This window comes from Anolis carolinensis, chromosome 1, assembly GCF_035594765.1.
Source record: "Anolis carolinensis isolate JA03-04 chromosome 1, rAnoCar3.1.pri, whole genome shotgun sequence".
In the NCBI taxonomy this organism is placed as follows: Eukaryota; Metazoa; Chordata; class Lepidosauria; order Squamata; family Dactyloidae; genus Anolis; species Anolis carolinensis.
The window spans coordinates 19,236,683-19,259,767 of record NC_085841.1 but is presented as its reverse complement, the minus strand read 5'-3'; the positions used below and the strand labels follow the sequence as shown (position 1 = coordinate 19,259,767).

The 23,085-nt window shown below is 41.8% G+C and overlaps 1 protein-coding gene across 3 annotated transcripts in view; it reads right to left on the bottom strand.

Annotated features, from left to right (window-relative positions):
- Positions 1-23,085, bottom strand: part of tmem178a (transmembrane protein 178A) — a 92,358-nt gene that overhangs the window by 1,968 nt on the left and 67,305 nt on the right. For 2 of the 3 annotated variants that reach the window (XM_062968916.1, XM_062968915.1), the window contains exons 2-3: positions 3,941-4,054; positions 856-993 (exon numbers count right to left, since the gene is read on the bottom strand). In XM_062968916.1, coding sequence (XP_062824986.1) covers positions 856-961 — 106 coding nt within the window. In that variant the 5' untranslated portion in view covers positions 962-993; positions 3,941-4,054. Of the gene's footprint in view, positions 1-855; positions 994-2,585; positions 3,245-3,940; positions 4,055-23,085 lie in introns of those variants that run through there. The other variant, XM_062968917.1, reaches the window with a different exon arrangement.

The window sequence follows — 23,085 nt, the reverse complement described above, 5'->3', positions numbered from 1 at the left end:
ACAAAAAGGTTTGCAGCACTTAACAGATTAAGATTTGCTTAGCCTTTTATTAGACATAGCAAATGAGATGAACCATAGAGATTTGTGAAATAACAAACCTTTAAGGTGATAACAAGCTTTGTTTGTTGTTGCTTTGTTTTCAGATGATAATGATAACAGTAACATTACCAAGCACCTAAATCAGAGCATTTGAGGTTTATTTTTACAATTATTGACTTATATTGCAGATATGATACATAATCATGATGGCCAATTGCAACAGTTCACACAGTCACTACACAAGATGTTCCATAGCATAACGGCCTCCAATTTCATATTATGCAGTAGCAACACTGCTTGATCCACCTACTATGCAATGGTTCTGGGAGGTTAACTACATATCTGCTATCCTAAAAATACAAAGACAAGATCAGGATTCAAAATGGCTTTCATAGTTTGGATTCACTTAGGCAAAATAACAAAATAAAATGAAATGCAAAGATATAAGATAGAGGACACTTGGCTTGACAGTGGTACGTATGAAAGGTATCTAGGAGTCTTAAAAGATCATGAGTTGGATGCATGATGCAGCAACTAAAAAAGCAAATGCCATTTTAGGTTGCATCTATAGAAGCAGGAAATTGGACTAGATAGACCTTGCGATTTCTTCCAACCCTATTCTAACAGCACATTGATGCCATTCAAGTTTACATTACACTAAATCTGTTTAGAGTGACCTAACTTTTATATAGGATGCTTGCCAAAAGAATTAGCAAAATGCTATCCTTCCGCAAGACTCCTCATGACTCATCCCTACCTAATAACAGAACAGACCTTGGATCCTATGTTGCTGGGAAGGAGACAGGAAAAGCCTACCTGACATGAGGAAAAGAAGACCAGCAACATGCTGCGTGAGGCTTTCCTCCCAAAAGAAACTGACTGCAGTCACAATGCACCCACAGAGAAGAACAGCTGCTGCCATCCCCAGGAAACCTGCTGTGATTCTTCTTAAATCTGTTCCCATTAAGCAAAAGAGAAGGAGGAGGTTAAATTACCACAACTAAAAAAATAAAATTGAAGCTGAAAGGACATAAATCCTAGTGAACCCAATGGGATTTAGTTCTCAATCAGTATACAGTGATTTGCACAGTAAGGTCTCTATTTACCCACTGCTCACAAAAGTAAAGTATGCTTTTCTCCTGCAGCTTAGGCAGAAACACAGCTACGTGTATGAAGCAGCTTTTATCAGTAACTTTTATATAAAAACTGCTGGTGATCAGTAACAAGGCAAATGGAGCAAAGGGGTAAGATTCTTTTAGACCTTTTTTCAGTTGTAGGTGTATCCAAGATATAATTTTCCAGTGATATAATGGAAAATCTTATCTCCTGTTGGGGTGCTATAGATGTGACTCCTCATGGCTTTGGACAATATTTTGAAACATTTATTTAGGGGTTTATGTGAATGTCTTGGGCTATGGCAGGGGAAACACAAAATCCACCTGGGTCATGCCCACAAGTCATGCAGTTCTCACGCTGATTTTAGATATAAAGTAATTGTAATGGCTAATTAATTTTTATTATTTTATTTGTTTATATCCCACCTTTTTTTCCAGCACTTGGAATCAATGCTACCCAAATGTAAAAAAAAATGCAAACAGAAAGAAGTTCACACTTATTAAAACATATAAGAGTTAAAACACAAACTATAAGCTGAACTAAAAGCTACAGTAGAGTTTCACTTATCCAACATAAACGGGCTGGCAGAATGTTGGATAAGCGAAAATGTTGGATAATAAGGAGGGATTAAGAAAAAGCCTATTAAACGTCAAATTGCGTTATGATTTTACAAATTAAGCACCAAAACATTATGTTTTACAACAAATTGACAGAAAAAGCATTTCAATACACAATACACAAGTATTGTTATGTAGTAATTACTATATTTACGTATTTGGCACCAAAATATCACAAAGTATTGAAAACATTGACTACAAAAACACTGACTACTAAAAGGCAAACTGCATTGGATAATCCAGAATGTTGGATAAGTGAAGGTTGGATAAGCGGGACTCTACTGTATTTTAAAACATGCCCACTAAAATACAGACAACACAGCAATTTATAAAAGGTTATTTCCCCAGGAGCAATTTGTTTGTTCACAAGACTTGTTGATGTAATATTTGCTTGCCTCTGGTAAGATAGCATGGCAAGTGCCAGTCTAGCCTTTTTCGGAAGGGAGCTCCAGAGACTGGGAGCAGCCACTGAGAAGGCCTCCCCTACACTCACAACCAAATGTATCTGTGAGAAAAAGCTCTTTCCAGATGAGGCTTGTATGGAATAATGCAGTTAGTTAGATAACCTGGACCGGCAGCCATTCAGAGCATCATTGGTCATAGTCACCACTTTGAATTAAGCCTGGAAACAAATTGTAAGACAGTATCTACACTGGCTGGCGTAGACACTGCAGCGGTGAATTGGGATCCACACGGTCCACCCAGATTAACACTGCATCTGCCCTGTTGAGTCATAACTTCATCTTCTATGTGGACAACCCCTCTTCCATCTTCCAGATCATGCGAACAAATAATGTCAACATGGGCACTCACAAATGAGCTCTGCAACTGGATAAGAGTGGTCATGCCAGTAACATGGGCATTATCCGTGTCCTTTGTTCTGGGCTCATTAAGAGGCTGATGTTTGTGCCCCATGTGGACAGCAGACCAGTCCAAATCAGATGTGATCCAGCTGTTGGCACAGCCGTGAAGACACAGGATTCTCCAGAGTTTCCAGCAAACTCCAGAGCATTGTGTGACTTTGCCTGAACAAAGACAAAGCCAGATTAATCCAGTATAACCGACAGTACTGATTGGAAGTGGAGGAATGTCATGAAGACAGGAGTCAACTAGGGTGAGCTTGGGTTTTAATGTCCATGTAGATGAGCCTAGTGAAGCTATTTCAACAAGGGAGCTCTGAATGAACTGAAAATTTCAAACTTTGTCATCCATTCTCTTTTTACTACTGTGGAGAAGTGCGTTAAAGCACTGAGCTGGAGATCGAAAGGTCCCAAGTTCAAACCCCGGGAGCGACGTGAGCAACCGCTGTTAGCTCCAGCTTCTGTCAACATAGCAGTTTGAAAACATGCCAATATGAGATCAATAGGTACCGCTCCGGCGGGAAGGTAATGGCGTTCCATGCAGTCATGCCGGCCACATGACCTTGGAGGTGTCTACGGACAACGCTGGCTCTTCAGCTTAGAAATGGAGATGAGCACCTACTCCCAGAGTCACACATGACTGGATTTAACGTCAGGGGAAACCTTTACCTTTAATATTTCAGCACTCCGTGCAGTCATACTGGACACATGATCTTGGAAGTGTCTACAGACAACAGCAGTTCTTCGGCTTGGAAATGGAGATGAGCACCAACCCCCAGAGTCGGACACGACTAGATTTAATGTCAGGAGAAAACCTTTACATAGAATCATAGAATCATAGAATAGTAGAGTTGGAAGAGACCTCATGGGCCATCCAGTCCAACCCCCTGCCAAGAAGCAGGAAATCGCATTCAAAGCACCCCCGACAGATGGCCATCCAGCCTCTGCTTAAAAGCCTCCAAGGAAGGAGCCTCCACGGAAGGAGGCTTTAACTCCTTTAAAAGTTTTTACCTTTAACTTTACCTAATATTTCAAAAGTGTCATTCTTTCCACCACGAGAATTAATAAATTTGAGCATCACACAATTGCCTCTGATTATTCAGAGGGGAAATTTCCTGTCCTCTTCTTTCAGGAACTTCTATTGCTGCTGGCAAACCGCTTGGTAAAGGAGATGGATCATATTGCACATTTTCCTATCACAACATGCAACATTTTCTGATTAATACATCAAATGTGATCAACTTAAACTGCAATATTTAGCAGCCATTACGAAGACTATTTACTCAGCTGGAAAAGACAAATACTTACGTAGCAGGTGCCATTCATCTTGCTGGATGATTTTGGTTAAATTGAATGGGACGTTTCGTAAGCGTATTGGTGGAGAAAAGTGGTATTTGATTGCTGTGCATCTTTGAGCAATACCTTTAAGGAAGGAAAGGGCAGAGTATTTAGCAAATTGGTTTGAAAAGAGGTCAGAGAAGACAATAATCTTTAGCATCATGAATCAAGTAATGGCAGGACCCTGATATGACCAAAACAATGAACATTGTGCCCAAGCACTATTTGGAAGCCTTCTGTACAAACACATATCCTGATTACTTCCCATACAGCAATCTCATGAATCATGAAATAAAATATTTTATCTCAATTCTGATATATTTTTTCAACATTTCTGAAATTATACCCCTCCCCAGCCTGGGGCTTTTCTACATCAGCTATGCTCACAAACCAGCCACTGTTTATCTTCTCTTTTTTCTGTTTTTGTTTCATATAAAACACATACAATGTCTTCAGGCTATCTTTAAACTGATTCTCCTAAATGTTTTATCCAGCTTATATTTTTATTTTAAACAGTTCTGTTGAACTAATTTTAAACTCGTGTCCTTTGTTTAATCTGTTTTGTGTATTTTAATATGTATTTTATAGAAATATATTGTAATATGTGTATTTGAGGTATTTTTACAATGTTTATGTGTTTTAATTATTCTGTAACCCGCCTCGAGCCATGAAGAGAGGTGGGTAAGAAATAAAATTATTATTATTATTATTATTATTATTATTATTATTATTATTATTATTATTATTATTATTAGAAACAAAACAAGATGAATCCACAGCAGACACTCTGCTGGCTGTTGTATTGAGTCACACATCGGACACTTCCCAAGTGTCTAAGACTGTTGTTGTTGTTGTTGTTGTTGTTGTTGTTGTTGTTATCATCATCATCATCATCATCATCAGGCAACTGTGAACTTTTTAGAAACAGCAAGCGATGGGCAATTGTTGCGGTGTAGATAAAATTGAGTTGCAAACTTCATTTTAGACAGCATAGTCAATGGAAACAAATTATGGGAGTTGTCGTGCAAAATCATCTGGAAGAGCATAATTGACCAGCTTTGCTGGAAAGCTTTTCTTTTCTTGTCTTTTCTAGTACAAAATAATTATCTGCCTAAAACCACTGACCCTCTTTAGCATCACAATAGAGTGCCTTGGTACATCTGGCGGCTTCTATTCATCATCATTTGCTACAAACACACACTTTATGCATACATAATTTTCCAATGCAATCCCAAACAGATCTATTCAAAAGGAACTCCTATTGAACTGAATGGACCTCACTCCTAAATTACAAAAGTACCACACTGCAGACTTCATCCTTTCAAACTATACAGTTGTAGCACCGTGATTCCACTTCAACTGCCATAGGAACATCCCATGGGATGCTGGGATCTGTAGTTTGCTGAGAGCCTGAGCTCTTTAATTAAGAAATCCAAGTACCCATCCTTCAACTGTACACCCCAGGACTCCATAGGATGAAACCAGAACAATCAAAGTGGAATCGCAGTACTATACAGTTAATGTGTACTGTAACAGGATCCTTGGTTTTTGTTCATTTATGTTCCTTCCTAGTACATTGCCTGAGTCAGATTTCACAAAGGCCTTATCTGGCTTGAAAAAACCAAAAAGATCATTTTTAGTTGCCTTTGTACTCCTGGCTGTCTGATTTGTATTGATAACCCATTATAACATTACATCATAAACGGTGTCACTTGTACATTTACATGCAGGCATTTACGGACTTCTGGATCTGAAAATCTTACTTGCAGTATAATTAACAAAGTAGATGTGTTCCTGACCATTACCTCTTTAGCACAACATTTGAAATTATTGGTGGAAATATAAGGGGCTGCAGTAGCACAGCGGTTAAAACCGCTAGCTGTAGGAAATCTGCTGACCAGAGGGTTAGCAGTTCAAAGCTGGGAGTCAGGGTGAGCTTCCAGCTGTCAGCCCCAGCTTCTGCTTGCCTAGCAGTTCAAAAGCATGCAATGCAAGTAGATCAATAAATACCAACTCAGCAGGGAAGTAAAAGGGCGTCCCATGCAGACATGCAGACATGCCGACAACGATCAGAGAAAGTCTGTAGACAACAAGCTCCTTGGCATGGAAAAATGGAACAAGAGCACCTCCCCATGGCCAGAGTTGAGCATCACCTCCAGATGCCAGAGATGGGAAGGAGAAGGCCTTTACCTCTGTCTGTGTATTGTATGTCGTTGTTCACTGAGTAAAAAGGCATTGAATGTTTTCCTTATATGTACTGTAGTCCGCTCTGAGTCCCTCCAGGGAGGTAAAGCGGAATATAAATAAAGTGTATTATTATTATTATTATTATTTATGAAATAACATGGAAAGAACAGGGAGATATTCTTACACTACAAATGCATAAATGTGAAATGAAACCAAGAGGTCATGTAAGCCACAAAAATGAAAAACCAGATCAATTTAGCTTTCTTGAAGACACTTGGTCTTTTTTTAAAGTCAATATGCCTTGGACAGATCTTCACAGTAGGATTAATAATAATAACTGGGACACTAAAGCAAACCAGAAACGTTGCAACCATGATTGATCATCAATCCATCTGAGTTCAATGAAATTTACTCTACAGACCAGTACAGACCTCAGTTAATAAACTATGTTGAAAAAGATGAAGAGATCAACAAAGTTTTTATTCAAAGCTAACAATATGTACATGTGAAATGAAGATTCTGAATATAGCTAGCTACAATTGCATGAATGGCTGCCTTGAAACAGGTGAGGTATGAAGTAGCCAATGTGGTTTAATGGTTTGATTGTTAGACTGCAACTCCAGAAATCAAGATTCGAATGTGCCATGGAAACCCATCTTGGGCATGTCACACTTTCCTAGCCTCAAAGGAAACTGCTGGCCAAAAACCTCTCTGAACAAATCTTTCCAAGAAAGCCCATAATAGGTTTGCCTTAGGGTTGCCATAAATAAGTCAGAAATGGTTTGAAGGCACACAACAAAGGAGAAGAAATATATTGCATACACAACTTAAATGTTTAAAAGGCTTGCCTGTGAGTGACTAAAGGGCAGGAATAATAACAATAAGAGAGAATACATTCAAATCATTCTGGAATGTTGTTTTGTAGATGCTTTTTACCAACTATTATCACTAAAAGGCTATTTTCCTATCACTCAATGGCCCCCTAAGTCCCTTTCACCTTTGAATTTTTTCCAACTTTTTCTTGTCCTAGCAGATCTCTTATTGCCAATTCATAACACAGAAGTATTTTTTTCGTCTACCCTACTCTAAATAAATGGGTAATGTATCTCAATCTGGTTCATGATGTCTCCTTTAGCCTTGCAGAAGAATGGTCAAATCAGCTTTTCAGAATTGCTGTTGGCATGATATTACAAAGTATTACCACACAACAGATAGGTGACACTATGATCCAGAAATGGCCATGTAGAGATTACACCACTCTCTTTGCTCTGTAATATAATGTGTTGTTATATTTGCATGCCGTGTCCCCTTTGGCCAGCGATCACTACACAATATCGCAGGCTTCAGTGTGATTTTTGTTTCATAACACACAGCTCTGACAGTTCTCCAGGAAGATGATAGGAACAAAGTGCTCAGTGGTTGGCACAACTGGGCCATTACCCACTGCAAAAAGTTGATGTACATCAAAGGGATAGGGATTTAAAAGTATTAGTTGTGTTCCAACTTTGGCATTCCATCCTTACATAGCAGAAACGTGCTTAATACATCAGAGAGATGAAAGGACGCATTACGAATGCTGGAAGGACATAAGAAAACAACAGACCAGCTTCCAGTTCCATACATCAAAACAAAGCTAAAAGAGTTAAAAAGAAATTAGAAAACAGGAACAAGGAGGAGAACTGGAAATGTTTTGTTTATCTACGTAATACGAATAAGAAAAAAAGAAATGCTTTTGCAGAATTAAGAAAAGAAGCACAAATTAATTGCTTTCTTCATTGCAGCTGCCCAAACGGAGATAGCCAAATGTTAGAAACGAGAATTTATGCTCCTGGTGGGAAAGAATCTAGAATGCTTGGCTAATGGAAAAACTTCCCTCTGCAATTAAACAATTTAATGGACAAGGGACAAACAACACATTTAAAATGGGGATTGATTTATCCTTACTGAATATGTAAACGAACAGCCACAAATCAACAGCCACCTGGCCACATAGCGTTCTGGAAGGACACTCCATAGCACTCCTTCTTCAATGGACCACTAAAGCTTAGAATAAGGGTATTTTAGCTACAAAACTGGCAAATAGAGGGAGAAAACGTGGAGGCAGTAACAGACTTTATATTTCTAGGCGCAAAGATCACTACAGATGCAGATTGCAGCCAGGAAATCAGAAGACGTTTACTTCTTGGGAGAAGAGCAATAAAATAGTGAAGAGCAGAGACATCACACTGACAACGAAGGTCCGCATAGTGAAAGCAATGGTATTCCCCATAGTAACCTATGATTGCGAGAGCTGGACCATAAGGAAGGCTGAGTGAAGGAAGATAGATGCTTTTGGACTTTGGAGCTGGCGGAAAATCCTGAGAGTACCTTGGACCGCAAGAAGATCCAACCAGTCCATCCTCCGGGAAATAATGCCCGGCTGCTCACTGGAGGGAAGGATATTAGAGGCAAAGTTGAAGTATTTTGGCCACATCATGAGAAGACAGGAAAGCTTGGAAAAGATCATGATGCTGGGGAAAATGGAAGGAAAAAGGAAGAGAGGCCGACCAAGGGCGAGATGGATGGACGGTATCCTTGGAGTGACTGGCTTGACCTTGAAGAAACTGGGGCGACGACGGCCGACAGGGAGCTCTGGCTTGAACTGGTCCATGAGGTCACAAAGAGTTGGAAACGACTGTGCGATTGAAGAAGAAGAAGCTACAAAACATTCCCTCCTCCTAGCCCAGTCATAGGCAAACTTCCGCCCTCCAGGTACTTTGGACTTCAACTCCCACAATTCCTAACAGCCGGCCCATGCCTGTCCTAGCCCAATCTTTTTGTTTTGTCATGGCCAGCAGTTTGCCTGGCCTGACTCGGCTGCTGCTGGGGGCAGGTCTCCAGGGGAGGAGGAGTCTTCTCAGTGTTGTAGCAAGCTTGGAAGCGGTTAATCTGACCACGTCCTCCTCAAGGGAAGCATCACAGGCTTCTGGGATTATCTGCTAAGACTTGTTAAATGAGCAGAAGCTGAGATCTCATGATAAAAAGGGTCTAGAAAAAAATAGCTCTTTGGTAGCAGATAATGTCATACCTTCGTACTCTTTTTCTGGATTTTGGATCTGCTGTCCCCGGGTGAGAATTCTGGACTCTGAGCTTGTTCCTGTAATCCTGTCCTGGACCCTTTTGTATCCTGAATCCTTGACTCTGAATTCTGAACTAACTTCCTGGCTTTGATTTATAGACTTGGTCTTCAGTTTGTATCCCTGATTATCTGGCTTGACTTTTGAACTCTGACTAGTTTGTACTCTGGGATTCTTGGTTGCTCTTTTATGACCTCTGAGAAGTGACCTCCTGGCATCTGACTATTAGACTATAACCTTGGCTATTGGTTATTCTTGCTCCTGACCTGGCTCTGTAGTTCTCTGCTTGTCGGCATTCATTGGACTCTTGACCTTGGTTTGTGTTCTTTGATATTCCAGCTGTGTGCTACAATTCTGTTATTTTGGCCAAACCTTAAAAAGACTCAATACTTTTGTTTTCTTAAAAGTAATTATAATCTCAGCTCTCTTTGTGATTGTTTAACATACCTCCACCCTGATACCTGAAGAGCCAGGGAACACAACATCTTTTCCTTTGTTGACTTTGGTTCCCATTTCTTGTTATCTGCTAGACTGCTTGTGTTAAGCATATAAAGGCTATAAATATCCAATGTACTATTGCCATCTGAACACAAAATAACAAAACATTTGATAAAAATAAAGATAAAAATAAAATAAAAGGGATGTACAGTATGACGGCCTTATTCACAGATATGAGATCCATGGTTTCACTCACACATGCTCCAGAAATATTATCCCAAAAGTGTTTGTGGGCCTCTCTAGGGTGGATCAGGCATGGGCAAACTTCAGTCCTCCAGATGTTTTGGATTTCAACTCCCACCATTCCTAACAGTGGGAGTTCCTACCAGCTGTTAGGAATTGTGGGAGTTGAAGTCCAAAACACCTGGAGGGCCAAAGTTCGTTCATGCCTGGACTAGTTGGATAAGAAAACCCATCTATAGGCCATGATTTAAGGGTATCTTGGAAAATATGCCTGTTCTGTACTGATACCTAAAAGAGAACTGACAAACTCTTTTGCACTTGCAGATATTACATTTAAATTTTGGTATCTAAAGTTAGTGCTTCCACACCACATAGAAAGAGATAAAGCATTAAACCATCTCCTAATTAACCGTGGGCTTCAAATGCCAAGATTGTTGCGTGTCAAAGGGGAAATCATCTTCCCAGATTCCTTCTGCTCTTTTTCAACTCCTCCAGAAGCCAATTAATTTATCCCCAGCCTGCATCCCACAAGGTCCCAAAGGGACATCTCTGCAAGTGGAAGGAAGCTGCTGAAGAAATTCCTCCCTGGAACCTCCTCCCACAACCATCTACTCTCTTCATCCGACTGCAGCACAAGGAAGAGAGATAAGAAGCAGGACTATTCTAGTAGCTGCTGAGAATATATAGATTGAGTATCCCATCTGGAATTCAGAAATACAGAATACTCCAGAATTCTGAAGTGTCCACATGAGTGGCTAAAATTGGGATACTTTCACTTCCATGCTTCAGTGTACACAATCTTTGTTCCATGCACAAAATTATTGTACAAATTTACCTTCAGACTATGTGTAGGAGTTGTAAATGAAACATACATGAATGTTGTGTTGAGAAATTAGTCTCATCTTCAAAATAATTCAGTACAGTATATGCAAATCCAGGAATTATAAAATCCTCTCCCCCCAAAAAAGTAATTTAAACACTTCTGGTCCCAAGCATTTTGGATAAGGAATACTCAACCTGTACATTTTTTTTCCTTCTTTCCTCACCAACTCTTTTTCTGTGTTTTTAGATTAAAACTCCAAACTGGACACAAAAGGAAAGGGCGTAGAAGGCATTCCTACCATAATTGGTGGTCTCCTGAACCCAGAAGTAAAACAAAATACCTTCTAAGTATTTCTGCAATGTTTTTGGCCCAATGTGGGCCAGTTGAGGTGAAGAAAAACTTCTTTGGAAATTGGAAGTACAGTAAATACAAAGTGACTTACAATCACTTCTTGCCTTTGAAACAGAAAATCTTTTCTGGGCCAAAAATAAAGCTGTCTCCTTGGCCCCATACAATGCAAGCTGAAAATGCATTATATGGTCAGTGTAGGCTCATATATTGTAGTTCAATGCAGTTAAGGGCCCTTGTCTTCTGGAGAGCATTTAGGAGTAAAAAAAAAAAGCAATTTAAACAGAAAGGAAGAAACCATGAATGAACAAAATCTGGCTACCATTATTTTAAAAACTCTAAAATCAGGACAGTATATAAAGAACACCACTCAGAAGACAGGGGAATTCCAGACAAAAAACAATCAGGGCCAGTTAACACCTCCCAACAAAGGATTCCCCCGGCAGGAAACAGCCAGGCTTTGAAGCTGCCAGGCTATTCAATGCTAATCAAGCTAGACAATTGCAACATTCACACTTGCCTCAAGCAGACAAAAATCTTTCTCCCACAAATATATAAAACACACATGCCTAGTTTCCCACAGACCTTACAACCTCTGAGGATGCCTGCCATAGATGTGAGCGAAAGCTCAGGAGAGAATGCTTCTGGCACATGGCTATTCAGCCCAGAAAACTCACAGCAACCCAGTGTTTCCGGCCATGAAAGCCTTCAACAACAACTTGATTTAAGCTTTTTTTGGTTGATGAGTGGGATACAAGTCTCCAAATAAATAGTGGTTGTCTATCTAACAAGCAAAAACGTAAAAGAGTTCTTGATGCATGGATGTGCTTTCTTTTAATATGCATCTTATGCAGCCCTATTACTTTGAGTTGCCTTTCTTTTTTCCAAGTCAGAATTCATGCACTGCTTAGTTTTTGATTCTCAAAAACATGGTATTTCCACTATTACAACTGGCTCCCAAAATCTGTAGGTTATTGTGGAGTCAGTTGTACCAAACAAAGCCCCAAACAGGCTCAATTATATCCATTAGGTTTTATTATTAAAACCAGCCCTTTAGCTGGACCCCAGAAATCTCATCTGACATGCAAACCTCGTAAATTGGCCCCTATAGCCCTGGATGCACATCCATCCAATAGATGGGCTACGTTTGGAGATATCTTGCTTATATCAGATGAAGTTCCCGTCAAGAACTATTGCCAAAACATGCAAAACAGTATTTGGGATGTTTTCAAAGACATGGAAGGGTCATGAATAAGTCAAGCATGAGAAACCTCCACATCTATTGCAAGGAAGGTATTTTCTCCTGCTCTGCAGTGTAACCGGCTATAAATATTAAATGTTCTCCCTGGAGAAACAAGCAGTGAAATGTCATAATGATTCTGCCGATTGTGATCATAAAAGCACTTAAAGCCATATCTATTTTTATATCCCGCTACTAATAGGGAAGCACATCCCTGACGAAGACTGACATAAACTCCACCATTTCTGTTTGCACAGCACTATTAAACCATTTATAGCCCAATCCTCAAGACAATCCATGGGATGCACAGTTGCATTTTCAGGAGCGCTGCACCGAAACATTTCATTACGCTGAATATATTGTTTTCTTCTGCCTCAGCTGCTATGATATACAGCACTAGAGATCAACTAAACAAAAGATTTAAACTGGAATGCTTTCCTTGTGGGACCCAGAAATAGAATCAAGTGATCGGTTTTGCATGTTGAAAGGTAAACACTCATCACGAAGGTCATCACAGCCATACCCTCCCACGGAGAATTCAGAAATTAAAGCAGCTGTCTAGATCAGGAATAGGCAAAGCATGGTTCCTGGGCCTCATATAGCCCCCATCACCAAAAACAACCTCAGAGGGTATAGAGAGAGCCAGCATGTTGTAGTGGTTTGAGCATTGGACTTCAACTCTGGAAACCAGGGTTCAAATCCCTGCTCAGTCTTGGAAATCCACTTGGGAGAATCCTAGCATCATGGAGCCGGAAGAAACCACAGGAAACCCAATCCAGCCCTTTGCCATGAAGAAAAACACAGTCAAAGCACTCAAAACAGATAGCCATCCACTCTTACTGTTAGGAAATGCTTCCTAATATTAAGTTGAAACCATTTATCCTGCACTTTGAATCCATTGCTCCTTTTCATCCCAGTCTCAAGAGCAGAAAACAGACCCAGCTCCCTAAGCCATTCCTCATGGGGCTTGGCTTCCAAACCTTTGACCATTTTGGTTGCCCTTCTCTAGACGTGTTCCAGCTTATCAATACCCTTCTTGAATTGTGATGCCCAGAAGTGGACACAGGATTATTCCATATGAAGTCTGTCAAAGCGGAAAAGAGTGGGACTACCGGTATGACTTTTCTCGATCTAGACACAATACTCCTTTTGATGCAGCCTAAAATGGCATTTCTTTAGCCACTGCATTACACTATTGACTCATGGTCAGCTTGTGTTCTGCTAAGATTCCTGAATCCCTTTTGTTTAGCTTGGAGAAGAGAAGATTGAGATGGGACATGATAACCATGTTTAAAAATTTGAAAGGATGTCATGTTGAGGAGGGGAAAACTTCTTTTCTGGTCATCTAGAAACCAGTAAATGGAGCAACAGATAAACACTGCAGGAAAACAGATTCCATTGAATTAGGAAGAATATTCTGATGCTAATTGCTGTTGAACAGTGGAATATGCTGCCTTGGGTCTGGTGGGCGCCTTCTCTGGAGGCTTTTAAAGCAGAAGCTGGATGACGATCTGTCGGGAGTGCTTTGACTGTGTGTTCCTTCATGACAGAGGGTTGGACTTGGTGGCAGGCAGTTGGATGCATGACTATTCAAATTCTATGAGTCTAATTTAAAGGCAGTTATTGACAACAAATTTCATATTTGTTGGAATTCACAATGTAACTGCATAACAACAGATGAAATCATTTTGGTAAAATAATAATAATAATAATAATAATAATAATAATAATAATAATAATAATAATAATGTGATAATATGATCATGATAATGACCACCAAAAGGAGAGTTTATTCTGCTTCAGGTATTGCTCCTATATGGTGCTGACTCTGCTCCAGGAGGGGTATTAATTGCTTGCGCCAACTTGACCCTGATGTGTAGAAACTTGATGTGTTGCTGACATCAAGTCATTTTGTTTACTTCAGCATTTCAGCCAGCATTTAGGCATGGTTAAACTGACAACAGCATCTCAGCCAATTCAAAGGATGTGCTATGAAGTTTGGATCGATTCCTTTTTCCTACTTTCATGGGCGCTGCTGGAATACCAGTTGTACACAAAGGCTTAGCAGAGCGTACACAACTGCACTGGAATCTTTATGTCATGGAAGTGACTTTCTGTGGCATAAGTGCTCGTGATCCACGCAGCCCTTGGTACAGATCGATTGTGCCCATCAGGGCTGCCCCAAGGCATTTTGCTGCCTGAAAATGAGCAAGCACCAAATGCTTTCTCCCATCTAAATACTTTTTATATATACATTTAAAAAAAGAACATAAAACCAAACATACAAACAGGGATTTAGCTGCTGCTGTGGGATTTTCTTAAACTAATCGCTAACATATGCACAGAGGATGCTTACCTGAGACTGTGGGAGAAAAGGACTATAACCCTTTGGCTCTCCTTTGAAATAAAACCTTTCATCCTAAGAGGCAAAGGACTAAATCTTACCTGTGGCGAAGCAGGGGTTTGAACTCTGGTCTCCCATAGCCCTAGTCCACTTTATCCACCCTCAACATATTATACTGTCTATCAATTGCCTGTGCTGGGACTATGATCTAATAGAAGTACAGGACCAACACTGAAAATGTCTGTTTGTTTTTGTGAAGTGGGGAAAAAAGGCTGTATTGATTTATAGCATCACGGCTTGAACAAGATGTAGTAGCTGTTGGGAGCTTGTTTTCAGAGACACATGAGAAAACATGTCAGTTTACAACATTATTAGTGATTAATAATTCATTTACATCTCAGAGCCCGCTTGTCTGAAATGAAAGCCCACCTGTTCAGTCCTAAGTTGAGGTCTTTTATGGACAAGTTTTCTAATAGTCCTAACCATCTGGACAGAAATATATCAACTAGAAATAGTTGGTGCCATTGTTGTGTGCCTTCAATCATTTCTGATTTATGACAAATTTATCCCAGGGTTTTCTTGGCAAGATTTGTTCAGAGGGGGCCATTGCTTTCCTCTAAAGCTGAGAGACCATGACTTGCTCAAGGTCACCTGATAGGTTTCTATGGCTGAGTCGAGACTCGAACCCTGGTCTCCCAGAGTCTCAGGCCCCTTCTATACTGCCCTATATCCCAGGATCTGATCCCAGATTACTGGATTATACTTTCGAAGGCAGTACTACACAATGAAACAGGAACACAGACTTTCAAGCTAGAAACAGAACTTAGTCATTGTTATCACTTTTTAGAGGCTGCCTGGCCATCTGTGCAGATAAGTTTTGTAGTGTACTAGCTGTGCCCGGCCACGCGTTGCTGTGGCAAAGTGATGGTGGTATTGGTTAAAAATTGTTGTGTAATTTTTATTTGACGTTATTTGCATTTTTTATTAATTTTATTGTAAGTTAAATTTTTATTTATTATATTTTATTATTTTCTTGTATTATTTTTAGTTATTTTCTGTTATTATAGTTATTGTATCAATTTTTTTTAGTGTTTTTTATTATTTTTATTGGGTTGCTAGGAGACCAAGTTGGAGGAGCTTAGCCTTCTAACTGGCAGCAATTGGATAAAAGCAATTATTCCTCTCTCTCTAATTAGGACTTTATTTTTCTTTTCTTTTTATTGTATCAACCTAGAGGCATGGATGATGGGTTGTGTTGTCAAATTTCGAGGTTGGGGGGCCTGTACTTTTGTTGTTTTGTGGGTCGCCGTGATGCCATCACTCTTTTATATATATAGATTTGTGGCATGAAACAACAGGCTGATGTTTCTGAGTTGTGCATGCTTGTTCCTCATTGCTTTTATCATAAAAACATGAGGAAAGTCTATTACATGGCAAAACCTTTGTTTGTGTGCCTCAAACTTTATTAAGCGTGTGGACGACAACATTTCTTTTGCCAGAATAAAGTTTTTGCTCTTTGGACAATTGTTGCCATGTTTTTAGTATACAATCAACCAGGAATCGACATGTATAACCCAGGAACAAACCAACATAAAAATCCTGTATTTTCTGAGTATAGAGACATACAGAGATTCAAAGATGCGCATTTCCAGCCAGAACCGGGATATTCCTGTACTTGAAAATCTCGTGTTTTTTGGCCTTTGTAGCAATTGCTCCTGCATTTTCAGGGGACGTTGTCTAGCCACCCTCCGTTTTGAACCGGGAGCTTCTGGGATAAACATACTGTGTGGATGGGCCCCCAGACAGGCCCTATATCCCAGAATTTGATCCCAGGTTTTCTGTTAATCCCAGATTATCTGGCAGTGCAGACTCATATAAACCAGTTTAAAGCAGAAAACCTGAGATTAGATCCTGGGATATAGGGGCAGTGAGGAAGGGGCCTTAGATCAAGCCATTGCATAATGCTGGAAACACTATACAACCTACAACTGGCAATGATACAACTTTCTATCAAGATAGAAACAAAGCAGACTGTGCCTCATAAGAAACACTGTCAATGAAAAGCTGTAACGTGATTCCTATATTAATCAAGTTTTCCTGTTTCTTTCTTTTTCAGGTCTCATGCCTCAACTATACCCTTAGTAGGAATAAGTGTAGCTGAGAATATTACCTTCTGAGTAGACAAATACAGGACTGCATTGTAGCATAGCAATAGCTAGGATTACATAGATCTTCTTTTGTTCACATGTTATGTAATTTCGGAAGTACAAAAGGTACCGACCAAGGTGGCACAGAGTAAGATAAGAGTAATATTTACAGCTTAATCTTAATTGTAGTTTGGCGGTGAAAAAGAAATCAGCACCAAGTGACAGAACTGGCAGAATTAATACATGCCTTTTTAAAATACATCCCTCTTTTATTCTTCTACTCCCCCTTCCCACACTAATCTTTGTTGTTGTTAAAAATCATTTACATCCAGATATAAAACCTTCTAAACCTGAAGCTGGGGAAAAATAACCAAGGAGGGGACAAGACTATTGAATGTCCAGTATGAAAAATGCATGAATTGTATTTATTAAACTGTATTTATTAAATGGTGGTGCAGTGGGTTAAGCCGTTGAGATGCTGAACTTGGTGACTGAAAGGTTAGTGGTTCGAATCCAAGGAGCAGGGTGAGCTACCGCTGCTAGCCCCAGCTTCTGCTAACGTAGCAGTTCAAAAATATGCAAAAGTGAGTAGATCAATTGGTACCCCTCCGGCAGGAAGGTAAGGGCACCCCATGCAGTCATGCCGGCCACATGACCTTGGAGGTGTCTACAGACAACACCGGCTCTTCGGCTTAGAAATGGAGATGAGCACCAACCCCCAGAGTTGGACATAACTAGACTGAATGGGGGAAAACTTTACCTTTACCTATTGATTAAAACGTACATTAACGATATTTATATTTAATACAAAGAGGGTTGAGCTTGCCTCTGTGGTTGCATCTAAACTGCAGACGTAATGCAATTCGACATCACTTTAACTGTCATGACTCAATGCTATCGAATCATGGGAGTTGTAGTTTTGCAAGGTCCCTCAGCCTCTCTGCCAAAAAGTCCTGGTGCCTCACCAGGATTCAGCAGTACTAAGCTATGACACTTAAAAGTGAGGTCAAACTGCATTAATTCTACAGTGTATAAGCATTCCTGGGTGCTCAAGTAAGAGCACTCATTTTTTTAATGTTAGGTAGAAAGGGCTATAAAGAGGCTCACCTTTATAAGCCCTTTGGAAAAGGTGATGAAAGATTTCTGCCTGCCCAGCAGGACTGAATGCTATCTCCACATGACAGGCCACAAACATTTCCTATTTATTGTGAAGGGAAGGTCACAGTGCCTTTGTATTAGGAGGAGACTGCAGAGTCTGCAGTGAGGGTTTATTTTTATTTTACCTAGGAAAGGGGAAAGGATCTTCACAAGGAGTGAGAAAGGATCTGCATGGCAGTAAATGCCCAAATGGAAGGAATGGTTCCAGTGGGTTATGGAGACTTTAAGGGGGGGAAACATAAACCCCAATAATCAATTAATCTGGGAGTATTGGTGGTTCTTTTCCAATTAAATGGCAGATAAGGAGGTGCAGGGAAGATCATAATTGAATACTATGGTGTGGTCAATAAATTATTGGTATATGTAAGAAACTGTGTACACTGGGTTGCTGTGAGTTTTCCAGGCTGTATGGCCATGTTCCAGAAGCATTCTCTCCTGACATTTCGCCCATATCTATGTCAGGCATCCTCAGAAGTTGTGAGGTGTTAGAAACTAGGCAAGTGAGGCTTATATATCTATGGAATGTCAAGGATGTGAATAAGAATTGTTGTCTGTTTGAAGCAAGTGTGAATGTTGCAATTGGCCACCTTGATCAGCATTTAATAGCCTGGCAGCTTCAAAGCCTGGCAGCTTCCTGCCTGGGGGAATCCTTTGCAGGGAGGTGTTAACTGGCCCTGATTGTTTCTTGTCGGGAATTCCCCTGTCTTCTGAGTGTTGTTCTTTATTTACTGTCCTTATTTTAGAGGGTTTTTTTTAACACTTCTAGCCAGATTTTGTATATTTTCATGGTTTCCTCCTTTCTGTTGAAATTGTCCACATTCTGGTGGATGTCAATGGCTTCTCTGTGTAGCCTGACATGGTGGTTGTTAGAGTGGCCCAGCATTTCTGTGTTCTCAAATCTGGCTAACAGTATTTTTTTAAAAAACTCTAAAATCAGGACAATTAATAAAGAACAACACTCCAAAGATGGGAATACCAGACAAAAAACAATCAGGGCCAGCTAACACCTCCCAACAAAGGATGCCTATAGGCAGGAAACAGCTAGGCGTTGAAGCTGAAATGCTCTTCAATGCTAATCAAGGTGGCCAATTACAACATTCACACTTGCCTCAGTCAGACAAGAGTTCTTTCTCCCACCCTGGACATTCCACAGATATATAAAGGTTTCCAACAGACCTCACAACCTCTGAGGATGACTGCCATAGATGTGGGCAAAACGTCAGGAGAGAATGCTTCTGGAACATGGCCATACAGCCCGGAAAACTCACAGCAACCCAGTGATTCCAGCCATGAAAGCCTTCGACAACAAACTGTGTACAGTTTATCAAAGAAAACAAGAAGGTCTGAGTGCCAATAGGTTAAGTACAAGGGAGGAGGGATATGCTTGCACATGTTCTGCACAGTAGTTAAATGAGCTTTAAAATTAACTTTCTATTCAGAACAAGGAAAACATAGCAAAAAACCAATACTATGGTAATACAAAAAGAAGCATTTTTAAATAATATGTACTCCCAGTTAACCGGAACTATTGCGACCAGAACTCTCAAGCAATTGGCAAAAATATCAAAGAAATAATACTTTAAAGATTAAAATAAAAATAATTTTAGTGGAAATATTGTATCAAGTTAAGTTTGTCCTCATTTTCTTTTAATTGTTGTATTTCAGTATTAACATCAATTCAATCCAGAGTTTATGGCACGGTATATTATGTGGTATAACATTAGTTAGGCAAAATTTCAATAGTAGTTCTCAAGCAACCAAAAACTACATTTATCTGACATCTACCAATACGTACAGGGGTGCCAGTTAATTGTGAATCTACTGTAGTGGTAAAACTATGCTTTTATCTAAGTAGCTACTTCAAATTTCTATGAGTTTTATGTACATTAAGTGCCTACTGTCAAAGGAACAGAGAGGCTGATAGTGATGCATTTCATTGATTCCTAGTATGTGTATGAAGGATGTGGCCCATGAATGAAATGACAGGTGAGCACAAAATGGAAAGAACATGGCCACTTTAAGGAATGTACTGGTATTTTCCAGGATTTCTTCTATGCATCACTGAGGCACACTAGAAAGTCTTCATTGTGTCGTTGTTCTTCCAATGCTACATTTGCTAGGTGCCCTCCAGGAGGAAAAGGAGCCTGTCAGAACCCTGCTACTAGAGCCTGGATGTGGCTCTGAGTTTCAGGGTCACTGACATTGATAAGACACCTGCGGCTCAGGACTCGGAGAAGAAACGGCTGCTGGACTTGGCGGGGAATTTGCGCGGGGTTTTGCTGAGCGGGAAGAGACTTTTCAAATGAGGGGGAGGGTATATAAAGGATGGTTGGCCGGAGCCTCCCATTCTTGGCTTTTTTGATGTTCATGTTTCCTACAGTAAAAGTTTCTGGTGATATCACAGAGAGTCTCGTGTGTTCATTCAGGAGCGGCTGTGGTGAGCTGACACTAAGCCAAGAATACGGACACCATCCCGCTGTAGCGGTGAGGTGTAACATGCAAGTGGAGGATGAAGAGCTCTTGGGCGCAGGAGGAGGAAGGTCGGAAAGGGCCACTCCCGAGCCGGACGCTGAGTTCCACCAGCTGGCGGCCCTGGCGTCATCCACCGCTTATGCCCAGCCAAATGGGGTAACCCAGAGGCGTGGAGTGGTGCGGGGAGACAGCACCGGAGGAGAGGAAGGTTCACCTTCCCCAGGCCCACAAAGGATGGTGTTTCTGGAGGAGAGGATGTCGGCGATGGAGACCACCCTGGCAGTGATGTCGAGGGCGATGGAGCGCCTGGCGTTTTTGGCGGAGCCAGAGAGAGGAAGGGAAATTCGGGCTGGCTCAATGTGGGACGTGAGCGTGGGAAGCAGCCAGGGCTTTGCAGACCTCCCAGCACCGAAGGGAAGGGAAATGCGAAAGGAGCCCGGCGCCCGGCCCAAGACCCAAACAAGCCTGACGCGGGTGGAGGAGAGTGACGACGAAGGGGAAAAACCTCCGAGAATCCCAGCTACGCTCCCAGCTGAGACCCTGGTGCCCCTGGCGAATGCCGGGCGTGGCACAGGGCCAAGAGAAGCAGCAGCGGGGCCCACTGGTCCGCAAGGGGGCTTGCGACGGGCGGAGAATTGGGGATTGCCACCACAGGGACCCCTACCGAGACGAGAGGAACTAAGGATCGAGTTTGGGGGAGAGTCCTCTGAACTGGATTTTTTCCTGACCACGGTGAGGGGCTATATGGAAGACAATGCTCACACTTTTAGAACGGAATCCAGCCGAATACGGGCCATTGGTGCAGTGTTGAAGAGGGGAGCGGCCAGCTGGTACGTTCAGCTGCACGCGCGGCGCGACCCATGTCTGGGGTCACTCCGACGCTTTATGGGGGCCCTGGAGACCCGTTTCCGAGATCCACTGGAGCAGATCCGGGCGAGGGAGAAGTTGAAGACCGTCTCCCAGGGGCAGAGGTCGGTATCTGAGTATGCGGAGGAGTTCCAATGCCTCGCCGAAAAGGTGCCGGAATGGTCTGCAGTAACAAAGATAGAACTCTTCAAAGAGGGTCTCAGGCGGGAGATCCTCTCCTGGGCGGTGCATCGTGATGAGCCTGACACACTGCGCGGATGGATTCAGCTGGCGGGGCGCGTCGAGACATCGCTGGCCCAGGCGAGGAGGCACCGAGGAGGGCTACAGCAGCGGCCGCAGATGAAAGAGGGGAGCCGGAAGGAGGGATCAACCCCAGCCGGGAGGAGAACGGAGCCGACAGGGAACGTGAGCGCCAGCAGGAGTGGCTGCTTCGTGTGCGGCCGGTTGGGCCACAGGGCTGCCGAGTGCTGGCAGAGAAAAGGGGAAGGCGGAGGCCAGCCCAAACCAAGAGCCGTGGCAGGAAAACGCGCCGAGGAAGAACCACCGATGAGGCACCACTCGGGGGGGTTGGTAAGTCAGGACAAAGCTATGATAGTGGTCCCCATTCAGCTGGAAAATGGCAGCAAACAAGCAACCTGCAAAGCATTTGTGGATTGTGGATGTTCCAGGAACATCATCTCCCCTGAATTAGCCGAGGGATTGGGATGCGAAAGAACGAACCTAGAATCCCCAATAGCTTTTTCGCAGTTGGACGGATCCACAGCATCGGGATCGTTAGCTAAGTACAGTGCCGAAGATGTAAAGTGTAAGATAGGGAGTTGGGAAGGAAAGGTGTCATTTGTGATATCACAAATAGCCAGCTATAATGTTATACTAGGCATGCCGTGGCTGGGGCAGGCCAACCCGCAAATCAACTGGGAGGATAAGAGCATGATCTTCAGGATGAATTTGGAAGAAGGGAGACAGGAAGTTGAGAGGGAGCCAGGGAAAAGGGGGGAGGAAGACTCTATCAGAATAGCAGAACTGGCAGATAAATTACCCCCAGAGTATCGGGATTTTGTGGACGTGTTTGATGAGAAGGAAGCAGACAATTTCCCACCGAAGCGGAGAGTTGAAGTGAAAATAGAGCTAGTCCCAGGAGCAGAGCTTCCCAAGGCAAAAATATACCCGATGTCAGCTAGGGAAAAGGAGGAACTGAGAAAATACATTGATAAAAACCTAGCGAGGGGTTTCATAGAGCCTTCAAATTCCCCTCTAGGGGCGCCTGTGTTGTTCAGGCGGAAAAAGGACCAAACGCTGAGGCTCTGCATTGACTACAGGGGCCTAAATGCAATCAGCACTGTAAATAAATACCCCCTACCCTTAGTGAAGGACTTGATCGCCCAGTTATCGGAAGGACAGATATTCACTAAATTGGACTTAATTGAGGCCTACCATAAATTGCAGATCAAACCAGAGGACAGGTGGAAGACGGCCTTCTCCTGCGCATTCGGATTATTCAATTATCGTGTGCTCCCCTTCGGTTTGTGCGGGGGAGGGGCCGCGTTCATGCAATTAATCAACGAAGTATTGCATCCATTGTTGTACAAGGGAGTCTTTATTTTTTTAGATGACATATTGATAATGTCTCGAACTAAGGAGCAACACGTAGAACTAGTCAGGGAAGTCCTACAAAAGTTGAGGGAAGCGAAACTGTATGCGAAGCTTGCCAAGCGCGAGTTCAATAAAGACC